General features: G+C 37.3%; 1 protein-coding gene across 2 annotated transcripts in view; it reads left to right on the forward strand.

Annotated features, from left to right (window-relative positions):
* PIK3R4 (phosphoinositide-3-kinase regulatory subunit 4) overlaps positions 1-15,938 on the forward strand; it is a 75,058-nt gene that overhangs the window by 46,156 nt on the left and 12,964 nt on the right. For both annotated transcript variants that reach the window (XM_033212690.1, XM_033212691.1), the window contains one exon: positions 2,491-2,656. In XM_033212690.1, the coding sequence (XP_033068581.1) occupies positions 2,491-2,656 (166 nt within the window). The remainder of the gene's footprint in view (positions 1-2,490; positions 2,657-15,938) is intronic.

Raw genomic sequence — 15,938 nt, forward strand, 5'->3', positions numbered from 1 at the left:
ATCTAGAACTAGATGTACCATGTGACCCAGCCATCCCACTACTGGATATATACCCAAAGGATTATAAATCATGCTGCTATAAAGACACATGCACACGTATGTTTATTGTGGCACTATTCACAATAGCAAAGACTTGGAGTCAACCCAAATGTCCATCAGTGACAGACTGGATTAAGAAAATGTGGCACATATACACCATGGAATATTATGCAGCTATTAAAAAGGATGAATTTGCGTCCTTTGTAGGGACATGGATGCAGCTGGAAACCATCATTCTTAGCAAACTGTCACAAGAACAGAAAACCAAACACCGCATGTTCTCACTCATAGGTGGGAACTGAACAATGAGATCACTTGGACTCGGGAAGGGAAACATCACACACTGCGGCCTATCATGGGGAGGGGGGAGGAGGGAGGGATTGCATTGGGAGTTATATCTGATATAAATGACGAATTGATGGGTGCTGACGAGTTGATGGGTGCAGCACACCAACATGGCACAAGTATACATATGTAACAAACCTGCACGTTATGCACATGTACCCTAGAACTTAAAGTATAATAATAATAATAAAAAAAAAATGGTGCAAAACTTCTAAACAGACATTCATAAAAGAAGATACACAAATGGCCAATAAGCTAATGAAAAAAATATCAACATCATTAGTTGTTAGCGGAATGTGAACTAAAACTACAATAAGATACTACTTCATATTCTTTTAGAATGGCTAACACTACAGACTGGCAAAATATTCCCAAAAGAAAAATTATTGCTGCTGTTATGACATGAATTATTTCAGTCATTCAGTAATACATTAAAAGACATTTCATGACATAAAAGAGAAAGCATAAAATCTAGAGCGATAGAAAGTAGATTAGTGTTTGCTTAGGGGTAGGCGAACGGAAGGGATAGGGGAATGATAGTTAAAGGGTATGGAGTTTCTTTTGGAGGTGATGAAAATATTCTGAAATTAACTGTGGTGACAGATGCACATATCTGTGACTACACTAAAAGCCATTGAATTATACACATAAAATGGGTGAATTTTATGATATGTGAATATCTCAATAATGTTATTTTTAATAATGCTGTTATTAAGATTTTGATTTGGATTAAATTGGGATCTACAGATTTGGAGGAAAGATGTATGATTATAATATTGAGTCTTTCAGTACATGAACATTATATAATGCTCCAAAAAAAAAAAAAGAAAGAAAGAAATGTGCAGTGACTGTTGGACTCTTGACTTTTTTCTTTCTGCACTTGAGTAGCTGAGTGAAATTGATTTTCTCCAAAGGGAAATGTGCAGCCTAGCCTGGTAGATTATTTGACTTCATGACAAAGTGTTTTTGATCACTTTCAAATCCAGCATATTCTTAAAAATTACATTTAGCTACTGTTCCCACACATGTGAGCCAGAGATCTAAGGGGAAACATTTTGTTTTTCGTTTTAGAGTAAGCTCGGTTTGGCAGTGGTATCAGTTTCATTTTTGTTTCTTGGTGAAAATAAATCATTTCTAAAATGACATTATCATCACTCAGGTTGCCACAGTGGTGATTCCCAGTACAGTATGCTCTTTAGCATAGTTTTCTGTTTTATTTTAAAATCTCATGGTATTAAATATAATGAACTGTTATACTTAATACAAAAGAAGCTATCAAACATTGAAGACAGTTATGTGCAGGTACCTATGTTAGGTGCTGTGAATGAACCATGAATGGATAAGACATGGTTTCTGGCCCCAGGGAATGTATAATTTATTAGAGGAAATTAATCATACTCAAAAAAAGAATATACATAAGAAAACATAGGTTATAGATGTCAAAGTACTGGAAAGTCCATGAACATTCTGAGGCTGTAATTTATAATACCATTTATACTAATGTGTTTATACCATAGAATAAATGATTTCAAGTAAAAAGAGAATCAACCAACATTTGGATGTTTACTATAGGCTATGGATAATATTAGATTCTTGTATATATCTCATTTGTTCATATAGTCACCCTTTGGGTTAACTAATATGTCCCTCATTTTACATTTAGGAAATTAAAGGTAGTAGAGTTTAAATAAGTAGCTCAAGGTCTCACTTTTATGTATAGTGGAACTGGGCCTCCTAGTGCACAGTTTCTCTAGACTAGTCATTACCCTATCTACTGAGTCAGTAGTCAGGGATTTCAGAGGTAGCAGGTACCCCTGTGCCTTCATTTTCAGTTAACTGTCGTGCCTTGTCAGATACTGGAGAAGGGCCCCAGGGGCTGCCTTTCTGAAGCTGTTTAAGCAACATTTAATTGCTAAGTTGATGTCTCAGTAAATAATATCTGTCATGGTCCAATAGACCACTCTTTATTGGCAACTATTGGTACTTCCAAATATTTTAGTTGTTATAATTGTTTGCAAGCTGGTTGTTGGTTATTATAACGGGGGATGATGGGGAGATTGTATTTGGAAACTACAGTTTATGATACGCTCCTTTGCTTTTCCTTAGGATGGCGTCCTAAAGGGCTATTAGTTGCCCATCTTCATGAGCATAAATCTGCTGTGAATCGAATTAGGGTCTCTGATGAACACTCACTTTTTGCAACATGTTCAAATGATGGCACAGTGAAAATCTGGAACAGTCAAAAGATGGAAGGGAAGACCACCACTACCAGGTACCATATGCTCAGGAATGAATCAGTTCATTAATTCAAATCAACAAATGTTTATTGAGTGCTTACTGTATAACAACCATTATTTGGGATAGCAGACATATAGCAACGATAAATAGACAAAAATCCTTCTGTGGTGGAGCTTACCTTCTACTGGAAAGTGAGAGACAATGAAAGTATAAGTAAAACAGCTAATGTGTTAGATGGTTAAAAATAATTGTGGTAAAAAATACATCTGGAAAGGAAGATAGGAAATGCAGTAGAGGTGGGGTAGGGTAGAATTTAAATAAATTAACCAGAGAATGCCTCACAGGGAAAGTGACATTTGAGGAAGGACTTGAAAAAAGTGAGAGAAAGCCATGTGGATATCTTGTGGAAAAACATTCCAGGCAGAGGCAACAGTCATTTCAAAGGCCCTGAAGAAGAAACATGTTTCGCATGGTTGAGGAATAGCAGAAAGGTCTTTGTGGCTGGAGCAGAGTGAGCAAGATGGAGGAGTAAGAGGGGCCAATTAGATATGGCCTTGTAGGCTGTTGTAAAGGACTTCGACTTTGACTCTGAGTGAGGTGGGGAGCCTTTGAAGAGTTCCGAGTAGGGGAGAGATATGATCTGAGTTAGTTGTCAACAGAATTACTCTGGCTATTATGTTGAGAATAGACTGAAGAGGAGCAGGGCAGAAGCAGTTAGAAGACTTTTAATAATCAGACAAGAGCTGGTGGCTTGCTAGCAGTATGAGGTGGTGGGAAAAGATCAGATCCTGGATATAACAAGATTTGCTGAATGGATTAGATGGAATATGATCATGAGAAAAGTAAAAAAAATTATGGAATGGCTAACTGTATAAGGAAAACAAATAGTGTACCATTGCCACACTCCTGTGGACAAGAAGGATATAATTTATGACTTCAAATCCCTAAGACTGTAAATATGCATGATGTGATTTTAATAAATGTGATTATGATAAGTATTTTAGATTTGTACAACTTTATAAGTATGTCCCTATCTGATTTGCAGTTTATCCTCCTTCTGTTTCTTTTTTTCTCTGTATTGGTTCTACCATATTCTTTTGTTTTTTTGAGACGGAGTCTCGCTCTGTCACCCAGGCTGGAGTGCAGTGGTGCTATCTTGGCTCACTGCAAGCTCTGCCTCCTGGCATCAGGCCATTCTCCTGCCTCAGCCTCCCGAGTAGCTGGGACTACAGGTGCCCGCCACCACGCTGGGCTAATTTTTTTGTATTTTTAGTAGAGACGGGGTTTCACCATGTTAGCCAGGATAGTCTCGATCACCTGACCTCGTGATCTGCCTGCCTCAGCCTCCCAAAGTGCTGGGATTACAGGCGTGAGCCACCACGCCCGGCCGGTTCTACCATATTCTTATTTGTTCTTTGCCTAGTTTGGTGTGAAAAGAAAGCTACTAGAAATCAGAATTGAATCTCATCTATGTAAAAAGATGTGGGGAATCTCTGGTGCTTTTCTTGTAAGTTCATTGACCATAATTAACCACAAAATCATCAAACAACAAAATATCTTTGATAACTAAAATAATTTAAAAGTTTACTCTTCACTTACCAACCTGATAAGATTTTGTGCTGATTAGCTCTATATTTTTACACTATGCTTAATTATTGTATTTTTCCTCATTCTGTCTTTGTGTTGTATTGGTCAGAAGATAATTTAAAAAGAAGTAAATAATCCTAGGTCCATGTAGAAATTTTTATGTCAACATTTTACTATAAAATTTTCAAATATACAGGCAAAGTTGAAAGTGTTTAACAGTGAACATCCATGTACTTGCCACCTAGATTTGTAATGATTTTACTATATTTGCTGTGTTTTATAACTATTCATTTATCCACCTCCCATCAGTCTATTCTTTAAAATTTTTATTTTACTTCTTAGAGTCAGGGTCTCTTTTGCCCAGGCTAGAGTGCAGTGGCCTGATCATAGCTCACTGTAACCTTGAACTCCTGGGTTTCAAGTAATCCTTTCGCCTCAGCCTCTCAGGTAACTAGGACTACAGGTGCATGCCACCACACCCAGTTAATTTATAGCTCTTTTTTCTTCTTGATATAAAATTTGCATGCTATGAAGTACACAGATCTTAAGTGAACCATTCCATGAGTTCTGACAAATAAAACCTCTGCATCCTGAATCCTTCTCAAGATACAAAATTTGACCATCATACCAGGATGTTCCCTCCTATCCCTTTCTTTTAAATCCCTGCTCTTTTCTTTCCCTGCTACTACCATTCTTTTGATTTTTTTCCTAACCATTCTTAGCTTTTTTTTTTTCTTTTTTCGTTTCTCTTTTTTTTGAGACAGTCTCACTCTGTTTCCCAGGCTGGAGTACAGTGGCATGACCCTGGCTCACTGTAACATCTGCCTCCTGGGTTCAAGTGATTCTCCTGCCTCAGCCTCCCAAGTAGCTAGGACTACAGGCGTGTGCCACCACACCTGGCTAATTTTTGAATTTTTAGCAGAGAGGGGTTTTGCCATTGTTGACCAGGTTGGTCTTGAACTCTTAACCTCAAGTGATCCGCCGGCCTCAGCCTCCCAAAGCGCTCAGATTACAGGTGTGAGCCACTGCATGCAGCCCATTCTTAGCATTTTAATTAGCATTTTAAGAACCTCTTCTGATAATTGTTTTCCAAATGGTTCTTTGTTATTATCAGTTGGATTCATTGTCCCCTTTATTAGATGGTAAATTGCAAAAACCCTGCTTGTTAGTTCTCAAGTGATTTTTATTAGTCATACTTTCTGTATCCCAGTGTCATGCTTTAGACAGTATTATTTCGGTATCCCATTTCAGTTAATAATATCCCCCAAATTTTGGCAATTTAGCTGACTTAATAGAATTTGGGAAGTCTGTATGATTAGGAGACTGGATCTCCTCTGAATGCAGTTACTCTTTTGCTATGCTGTAACACCTGCTCTTGTTTGTGGGCAGCCATGGGCCTTGGATTGGGAAAGAGTGTAAGAAAATGCAGTGTGTCGCCCTTATCACATCCCTTTATTGACTAGTGGGGGAGAAGGAAGCAATTCTTATTGCTAGAGCCAAGTGGGGAACAGCTGGTGGCAGGGAAAGAACAGCAAAACTAATATGTTTTCTTAGGAAATGTTGCTAATACATTCTAAGAGGAGTTTCCCCCAGGAGTGATGTTGGCAGACCATTCAGTTCCCAGTCCTGATTTTCTTACTGAATTATGATTGGTGATTTATGCTACTTAGATCTTGGCTCTGCCATTTTCTTTTTTCTTATTTGAGTTAAACTTTCAGTTTGTCCCTTTGGGACTAGTTCTTGAAAAATTGCTGTTTTTCTAAACTTTTGCACAGATTTTTCAACTTATAGTATTTTACATTATATTTTCTGTGTTTTCTTCTTGTGCTACCTTATTTCTGGCTCATTCAGCTTCCAATTTTAGGGGAGATGGATGCATTTGGTATTTGTTGAAATTGGGGTGGTAGTAAAATAAGTGGAGTTCTATCACAGTGAAAAAACAATATGAGTGGTACAAAAGAAAGTTGTCAGTGTTAGGGTTACATATTTTGGAGTCACTGGTAGTGTTACCGGGGGGGTCTTTGCTCCCAGAGCTCCCAAGATGGTGGCAGGCCACTTCCAAGATGGTGGCAAGCCTCGTGTTCTCTGACCTGGGGTTCTTGGCCTCACAGATTCCAAGCAATGGAATCTTGGGCCATGTGGTGAGTGTTATAGCTCTATTAGAAGCAGTGGGTCATGGAAGAGAACCATGGAACCCAGTGACTAGTGTTAAGCTCGATTAGGACGAGCCCAGGCACTTTGCCGTGCAGGAACAGTGACAAGCCTTTAGCCTGATCGGGAGTGGCAGTGGACGCCTTGCTGGATCAGAAGCACAGCGGACACCCTGCCAGATCTGGAGGGATGGAAGTCAGCGGCGGGTCTGCGACAGTGGCAAACAGCAGTAGTGGACGGCGAGTGAAAGCTCAGCTTGAGCTGTACCAAAACCCGGACCAGAAGAGTGCAGTTGCAAGATTTAAAACAGTGAAATAGAGTGAAAACAGAGCTCCCATATAAGGGGAAGGGACCCAAAGGGGGTTGCCCTTGCTGGCTTGAATGCCTGGGTTTATATCCTGATCCTTGTCCCTCCTGCTGTGCTCTCAGGCAATAGATGATTGGTTATTTCTTTACCGAGTTTAAAGGAGAATGCGGTCACCTTCCCAGCTAGGCTTAGGGATTCTTAGTCGGCCTAGGAAGTCCAGCTAGTCTTGTCTCTCAGTAGTGTTGAAAGTCAAAGTTTTTGAGTGACTATAAAGTAAAGGGATTATGAAGGGCAACAAAGGCCTGATGTTTGAATCTTAGGAAATTGAATTTTTGGAACAGAAGAGGGGGCAAGAAAGAGAAAGAGAAGAAACCATTTAAGTTAATATTATAAACTACAATGAAAGAGAAAACTTATGAAAGGAATATGTAGGCCTCTTTCAAAGGAGACAAAAACTCCTACTAGCATGAAAATCTCATAATGCCATTGGTGCACTCTCATACAGTGCCCTCTGATGGAATGCAATTGATGCCTCTTCCTTGGAGGTATTTTTTTACAATATATGTATCCAAGCCTTTATGATGTACATATCCTAAGGAAATAACTAAGAATCAACTCAGATTTAGTTTCAAGACTGTTCAGATTGACTTTCTTTATAATAGCAAAAAATTAGGAGCACACTAAAAGTTCAGCAGCCATTATCAGTGAAAGACATTGATAATTGTGTTTTTTAAAATGAGGTTTAAGAAGAGCATATGGGGTTTCTATTTTGGAACGGCAGAGTAAACTGTTCCTCCATAAAGCAATGAGAATACTGGCAAAGACTGTCAAAGTCAATTTTCTGAGAACTTTGGAAATCAGCTAACGCCTTGCAGCAATCTAAAGTGGATTCAAGAAAAACACCTGACTCTCTATAAGAACAGTGAGCCATGTCGTCTTTAACTTAGTGTAATCTCATCCCCCTTTACCAGCTCTGTGGTAGTCTGGAAAACAGCCTCATAACTATGGTAGCCATGAAAACTAGCCCCTTAGTAGCCAGTGGAGGGGTCATAATGGCATTGGAGCTCCCCAAAAGCCCATCTCCAGAGAATTGTCACTATTTGACCTCTGCGCCAGCTGGCTGTAAAGTTCCATTTTCAGGGCCCATCTTTATTTGACTTGGCTCATACCTTGTTCTTTGAGAAAACTCTTACTCACAGGGTACTTGTTGAAAATAATCATCACCATTTATTTAACATAGCAGTCATCTTGAGGTGGCATCAAGAGGCTGACAGAAAGCTTAAAAGGAAGAACTGGGTAATGAGATGTCCATATGGGCCTTTGAAAAGTTTTGATCTATCCCTGGGTTCTTATAAGACCACATGTATGTGTAGAGTTGTGCACATACCCAGGAAGGAACTGAAAAGACCAAATTCTCATGTCTGGCTGGCTTTGAGACTCTGTGCAAACAAGAACTTAAGACTAAAGCAGAGATGTAAAATGCCTGATGGAGTGTTGAAGGTGTGCCACAACATAAACAAAACCCTCAGTAAAAGGCTGGAACACTTAATTGTTCAAGGCATTGAAGGAAACACCTGCCAGTTATTAGATGACCACTTACCTAACTGAACAGAGACTTCAGTGGCCACATATGACAAAGAATACAGACTTTATGGAATTAGTCCAAGCAAGTCACTAAACAAATAGCAACAGCTTTGGAATCTTATTTCCAAAGTTGACACATTATGTTAATTTTGAATGCACAGTTTTGAACAAAAGATTACAAGTTAGGCAAAGAAGCAAGTAAGGATGGCTTATACATAGGAAAAAACCTTACTAGACACAGATTTTAAATCAGCTATTAAAAATATGTGCAAAGAATTAAAAGAAGCCGTGTCTAAATAATTAAAGGAAAATATGAGAACATTGTCTAACCAAATAGACAATGTCAATAAAGAGGTAGAAATCATAAAATAGAAATTCTGGAACTGAAAAGTATAATAACTGAAAAAATTTGCTGGAGAGCTTCAGTAGCAGATTTCCACTGATAAGAGCAAAAAATTAGAGAATTTGAAGATGGTTGATATTATCCAGTCAGAGGTACAAAAAAGAAAAGAATGAAGAAAAATGAGTAGAGCCTCAGAGTCCTGTGGTGTACTATCAAGCATTCTCACACATGCATAATAAAAGTTCCAGAAGGCGAGGAGACGGAAAAGGGGACAGAAGGAATATTTGAAGAAATAATGCCTGAGAACTTTTCATGTTTGATGGAAAACATTAATCTGCAGAGCCAAGAATTCAATGAACTCTAAATAGGACAAAATCAAGCAAGCCATACCTGGACACATCATACACTGTTGGAAGACAAAGACAGAATTTTGAAAGCAGAGAGAGAAAAGTGACTCGTCACATACAAGGGATCTTCTATAAAATTAAGTTGATTTTTAAGTCAGAAATGATAGAGGCCAGAAGTCAGTGTGTTGAAAGGAAAAGACTGTCGACCAGTAATTCTGTGGCAGTAAAATTGTCCTTCAGAAACCAAGGAGAAATTAAGACATTTCAAGATAAATAAAAACAGGGACTCTGTTGCCAGCAGATTTGCCCTAAAAGAAATACTAAAGGGAATCCTTTATGCTGACATGAAAGAATATGATACAGTGACTTCAATCCATATAAAGAAATGAAGAGCACTAGTAAAGATAACATAAGTAAATACAAAAGTACAAATTATTTTTATTTGTAACTCTTTTTACCTGCTATCTGATTTTGAAAGATGACTGCATAAAGAGATAATTATAAGACTGTCAGTGGGCTTATAACATGTAGATACGTAATTTGTATGACAGTAGTTATACGTATGAGGGAGGAGGGAAGAGACATGTTAGAGCAAAGTTTTTATGTATTACTGAAATTAAGTTGGTATGAATTTGATTATTTTAAGATGTTCATTGTATTCTCAGAGCAACCACAACTTATAAATGTAATCAGAAGGCAGAGTTGGTAGAAAGGGTGAAAAACATGATCTAACTATATGCTATGTGTGATAGACACACTTTAGATTTAAAGATATAAATAGGCTGAAAGTAAAAGAAATGAGAAGATAAACCATGCAAATAGTACCTAAGAAAGAGCTAGGCCAGGTGCGGTGGCTCATGCCTGTAATCCCAGCACTTTGGGAGGCTAAGGCAGTGGATCACCTGAGATCAGGAGTTCGAGACTAGCCTAGTCAACATGGTGAAACCATGACTCTACTAAAAATAAAAAAAAATTTTGCCAGGCATGGTGGCACACACCTGTAGTCCCAGCTACTCGGGAGGCTGAGGTAGGAAAATTGCTTGAACCCGGGAGGTGGGGGTTGCACTGAGCTGAGATTGCGCCCCTGCACTCCAGCTTGGGTGACAAAGCGAGACTGTCTAAAAAACAAAAAACAAAATGCTGGAGTGGCCAGTGTCAGATAGAACATAAACTTTAAGGCACAAATTTCTCCTAGAGACAATGAAGGAGATTTTATAATGGTAAAAGAATCAGTTCATCATCAAGACATAACAATTACAAACATACTTAACAGCAGAGCCCCAAAAACACACTAAGCAAAAACCAGTAACATTGAAGGGAAAAATAGATAATTCTGTTATAATAGTGGGAGCCTTTAGTAGCTTGTTTTCAAGATGGATAGAACAACTAAACATAAGATCAGCAAAGAAATAGAAAATGTGAGCAACACTACAAACCAGCCAGATTTAACAGGTAACAGTAGAATACTCCACTCAGGAACAGCAGAATATAAATCTTCCTTAAGTGTACATGTAATCTTTTCTATATTTAACCATATATTAGTTCACAAAACAAACCTCAATAAATTTAAAAGGATTGAAAGCATATAAATATGTTTGCTAACCAAATTGGAATGAAACTAGGTATCAGTAACAGAAAGGAAGTTGGGAAATTCTCAAATACATGGAGATTAAACAACATATGGCTAAATACCCAGCATTTCTAAAGGAAATTAGAAAATACTTTGAGATGAATGAAAATGGGAACAGCATACTAAAACTTGGATAATGCATCTAGAGGAGTACTAAAGGGGAAATTTATCACTATAAACATTCATATTAAAAAAGAAGAAAGATCCCAAATTAGTAATTTAACCCTAACCTTAAGAAACTAAAAAAAGAGCAAACTTAAAGCAAGTAGAAAGGAATGATAAAGACTAAAGAGGAAATAAATGAAATAGAGAGTAGAAAAACAAAATCAGGAAAGGTAGAAATTGGTTGTTTGTAAAGATCAACAAAATTGGCACACCTTTACTATAGTGATCAATAAAAAGAGAGGACTGAAGTTACTAAAAACGGGAATTGAAGGGGACACATTACTACTGACTTGACAGAAATAAAAAAAGAGTACTATGAGGGAAATACCATAAACATAAGATAACCTAGGTGAAATGGATGAATTCCTAGAAAGACACAAGCTGCTGAAAATGACTAAAGAAGAAATATAAAATCTGAGTAGACCTATAATAATAAAGAAATTAGTAATCAAAAAACCTCCCACAAAGCCCAGGCTGAGATAGCTTCATGGTGTATTCTACCAGAGGTTTAAAGAATTACAGTAGTTCTCCCTTATGTGCGGAAGAGATGATCCAAGACCCCTAGTGAATGCCCCAAACCTTGGATAGTACCAAACCTTATGTATACTGTGTTTATTGATATATGTACATGTCTATGATAAAGTTTAATTTATAAATTAGGCACAGTAAGAGATCAACAACACTAATAGAAGAGTTACAACAATATATTTTAATAAAAGTTATGTGAATAGAGTCTCTATCTCTCAAAATGTCTTACTATTCTGTACTCACCCTTCTTGTGATTATCAGTCTAATAACTGGGACAGCTACTAAGTGACTAACTGACCAACGAGCAGGTAGTGTATTCAGCTGGATAAAGGAATGATTAAAGTCCTGGGCAGGAGGGAACAGGACAGTGTGAGATTTTATCACGCTACTCAGAATGGTGCACAATTCAAAACTTAGGAATTGTTTATTCTGGAATTTCCATTTAATATTTTCTGACTGCAGTTGACCACAGGTAACTGAAACTAGGGAAAGTGAACCCGGGAGGTGGGGGTTGCACTGAGCTGAGATTGCGCCCCTGCACTCCAGCTTGGGTGACAAAGTGAGACTCTGTCTAAAAAAAAAAAAAATGCTGTGGATAAGAGGGAACTAATGTAATATCCATCCTTCAAAAAGCCTTCCAAAAAATAAATGAGGGAACACTTCTTAACTCATCCTTTGAGACAGATGTCAATCTGCTACCACAGCCGGGTAAACAGTTCACAAGAAAGCTATAGACCAATATCAATAATTAATATAGGTGTAAAAATCTGCCGGAAAATAATAGTAAACTGAATCCAAAATGTAAAAAATAATATGACCAAGTACAATTTATCTTAGGAATATGAGGTTGGTTCAACATATGAAAATCAATTAATGTACCATTAATATGGTATAATGTACCATTAATATGGTATAATATGGTATAATATAGAAAAAAGGGTAAAGACCAAACGATCATCTCACAAACTCTCAGAAAGTATTCGACAAAGTCCAATATCATTTTATGATTAAAACCAACTCAACAAACCAATTAGTAATAGAAAAGAATGAATAAAGGCCATCTACACAAAAAACCCTACAGCTAACATTGTACTTAATGGTAAAAGATTGAAAGCTTTCCCCCTAAGAGTTAGACAAGAATGTCCACTTTTGCCACTTCATTTGAATACTGTACTGGAGGTTCTAGCCAGGACATTTGGGTAAGAAAAAGAAATTGAAGGCATACAAATTGGAAAGGAGAAAGTAAAATTTTCTGTTAGCAGCTAGCATGAGAAATAGCAATAATTAAACAATAATTGTTTTTAAAACTTACTAGAACTAATAAGTTCAACAAAGTTGCAGACTACAAGATGAATATATAAAAGTCACTTGCATTTCCATGTGGTAGCAATGAATAGTCCAAACATGAATTTAAGAAACCATCTATTTATAGTAGTATCAAAATGAACAAAATACTTGGGAATAAATTTTACGCAAGAAAGTATAAGATTTGTATACTGAAAAATACTAAAGATCATCGAAAGAAATTAAAGAAGACTCAAATGAATGGAAAGAAACCCCATGTTCATGCAATGGAATACTTAATATCATTAAGATGGCAGACCTCTCGATGTACAGATGCAATGCCATCTCTTTGGAATTTCTAGCTGCCTTTTTTTTTTCCTGAAATCAATGATCTAATCCTAAAATCCATAAAGAATGATAAGAGACTCAGAATAGCCAAAACAATCTTGAAAGAAAAGAACCAAATTGAAGGACTCACACTTCTGTATTTCAAAACTCGCTACAAAGCTACAGTAAATCAAGACAGTGGAGTACTGGCATAAGGATAGACATATAGATCATGTCTATGTGTATATCTGTGTCATATTCATGGAATAGAACTGACATGCAGAAATACATTGATGATCATTTTTTTTGGACAGAGGTGTCAGGATAATTCAATGGGGAAAAGAATGGCCTTTTGAACAAACAGTGCTGGGATTACAGGATTTCCACATGCAAAAAGATGAATCTCAGTAGACTTACTCAAAGTGGATCATAGACTAAATGAAAGAACTAAAACCATAAAGCTTTTAGAAGAAAACGTAGACTCATAAAGGATGAGTTTGCGTCCTTTGTAGGGACATGGATGCAGCTGGAAACCATCATTCTTAGCAAACTATCACAAGAAGAGAAAACCAAACACCGCATATTCTCACTCATAGGTGGGAACTGAACAATGAGATCACTTGGACTCGGGAAGGGGAACATCACACACTGGGGCCTATCATGGGGAGGGGGGAGGGGGGAGGGATTGCATTGGGGAGTTATACATGATATAAATGATGAATTGATGGGTGCTGACGAGTTGATGGGTGCAGCACACCAACATGGCACAAGTATACATATGTAACAAACCTGCACGTTATGCACATGTACCCTAGAACTTAAAGTATAATAAAAAAAAAAAAGAAGAAAACGTAGACATGTATATCTTCATGGCCATGGACTCGGTAAGGATTTCTGAGAAATTACATGAAAAACACAAGTGACAAAGGAAAAAATAGACAAATGGGACTTCAATGTTATAAACCTTTGTGCTTCAAAGGACTCTATCAAGAAAGTGAAAAGACTACCCACAGAATGGGAGAAATAACTTATAAATCATATATCTGATAAATATCTATTATTTAAAATGTATAGAGAACCTTACAACTCAACAATTAAAAGACAAATGACCCAATTAAAAAGCAAATGATGTGAATAGATGTTTCTCCAAATAGGACCAATTAAGCACATGAAAAGACGCTCCTTAGTCACTAGAGAAATGTAAATCAAAACCACAGTGAGATACTACTTCACACCCACTACAATGGCTACAGTAAAAAAGGCAGTAACAAGTGTTAGGATGTGGAGAAACTGAAATCTTTATACATTGCTAGTGAGAATGTAAAAATAGTGCAGTAACTTTGGAAAACAGTTTGGTAGCCTTTCAAAATGGTAGGCATAGAGTTACCATATGATCCTATGATTCCATTCCTAGCTATATACCCAAGACAGTTGAAAACATATGTTCACACAAAAATCTGTACACAAATGTTCATAGCAGCATTATTCATAATAGTCAAAAAATGGAAACCACAATTTCTATCATGTGATGAATAAATAAAATGTGGTAGATCTACATAATGGAAAACTAGCCATAAAACGGAACGAAGTACTGCTACATGCTGTAATGTGAATAAACCTTGAAAACAGTATGCTAAGTGAAAGTAGTCAGATCCAAAGGCCACATGTTGTATGATTTCACTTATATTAAGTATTCAGATAGGTAAATCCATAGAGACACAAAGTAGGTTAGGAATTGCCAGGTGCTGGGGGAAGGGAGCATTGGGAAGAGACAGCTAATGGATACAGGGTTTCCTTTGGGTATGCTGAAGATGTTCTGGAATTAGATAATGGTGATAGTTGTAAAATGTGGTGACTTTATTTATAAAGCCCTTTAAAAGGGTAAATTTGGTGATATGTCAATATTAAAAGAGACGGGGAGAGAAAGCCTAAGTGTGTGTGAGAGACCAAGCACACTGGTACCCCCATCTCTGCCACTGCTTGTCACTGGCTGTCTACTCATCTACAATACTGATTGGGCCCTGTAGGCATTGTGTTTGAGACATATGTCCACACAAAGACTTATACACAAATGTTTATAGCAGCATTATTCATAGTAGCCAAAAGGTGGAAATGACCTATATGTTTATCAGCAGATGAATGAATGAGCAAAATGTGATGTAGCTGTACAATGGAATAATATTCAGCCTAAAAAGGAATGAGGTATTACATATCACACCATAAACTTTGACATTATGTTATGTGAAAGAAGCTTAATATAAAAGACCACAATGTATGACTGCATTTATATGAAATGTCCAGAACAGGGAAGTTCATAGAAAATAAAGTTGATTAGTTGTTACCAGAGGCTAGGGAGAGGGGGAACTAGGGAATGAATGCTAATGGGTATGAGGACAGTTTATTTTTTGATTTCTTATAATTAATGAAAATGGCCTGGAATTAGTGGTGATCTTTGCAGAAATCTGTTAATATACTAAACATTGAATTGTGCACTTTAAAATGCACTTTATGGTATTTGAAAATCATTTCAGCAAAGCTGTTATTAAGAAAAACAACTAGGCCGGGCACGGTGGCACATGCCTGTAATCCCAGCACTTTGGGAGGCCGAGGTGGGCGGATCATGAGGTCAGGAGATTGAGACCATCCTGGCTAACACAGTGAAACCCCATCTCTACTGAAAATACAGAAGAATTAGCTGGGCTTGGTGGCAGGCACCTGTAGTCCCAGCTACTCCAGAGGCTGAATCAGGAGAATGGCATGAACCCGGGAGGTGGAGCTTGCAGTGAGCCGAGATTGTGCCACTGCACTCTAGCTTGGGCGACAGAGCGAGACTCCATCTCAGAAAAACAAACAAAAACAAAAACAAAAAAACAACGAGAGAGAGATGATAAAATATATGAAGTACTACAGATTTTTTTTAAAAAAACAAGTGTAAATATGTATAGAAAACCTTTTGAAAGATATGTAACAAAATGTTAATAGTGTTTCTGGGTGGTATTGTTATAAATGTTTTTACATTTCTGTATTTTGGTGCACTTAATATGCATTAACTTTTATAATAAA

Source organism: Trachypithecus francoisi, unplaced genomic scaffold, assembly GCF_009764315.1.
Source record: "Trachypithecus francoisi isolate TF-2019V2 unplaced genomic scaffold, Tfra_2.0 Lachesis_group0, whole genome shotgun sequence".
NCBI lineage: Eukaryota > Metazoa > Chordata > Mammalia > Primates > Cercopithecidae > Trachypithecus > Trachypithecus francoisi.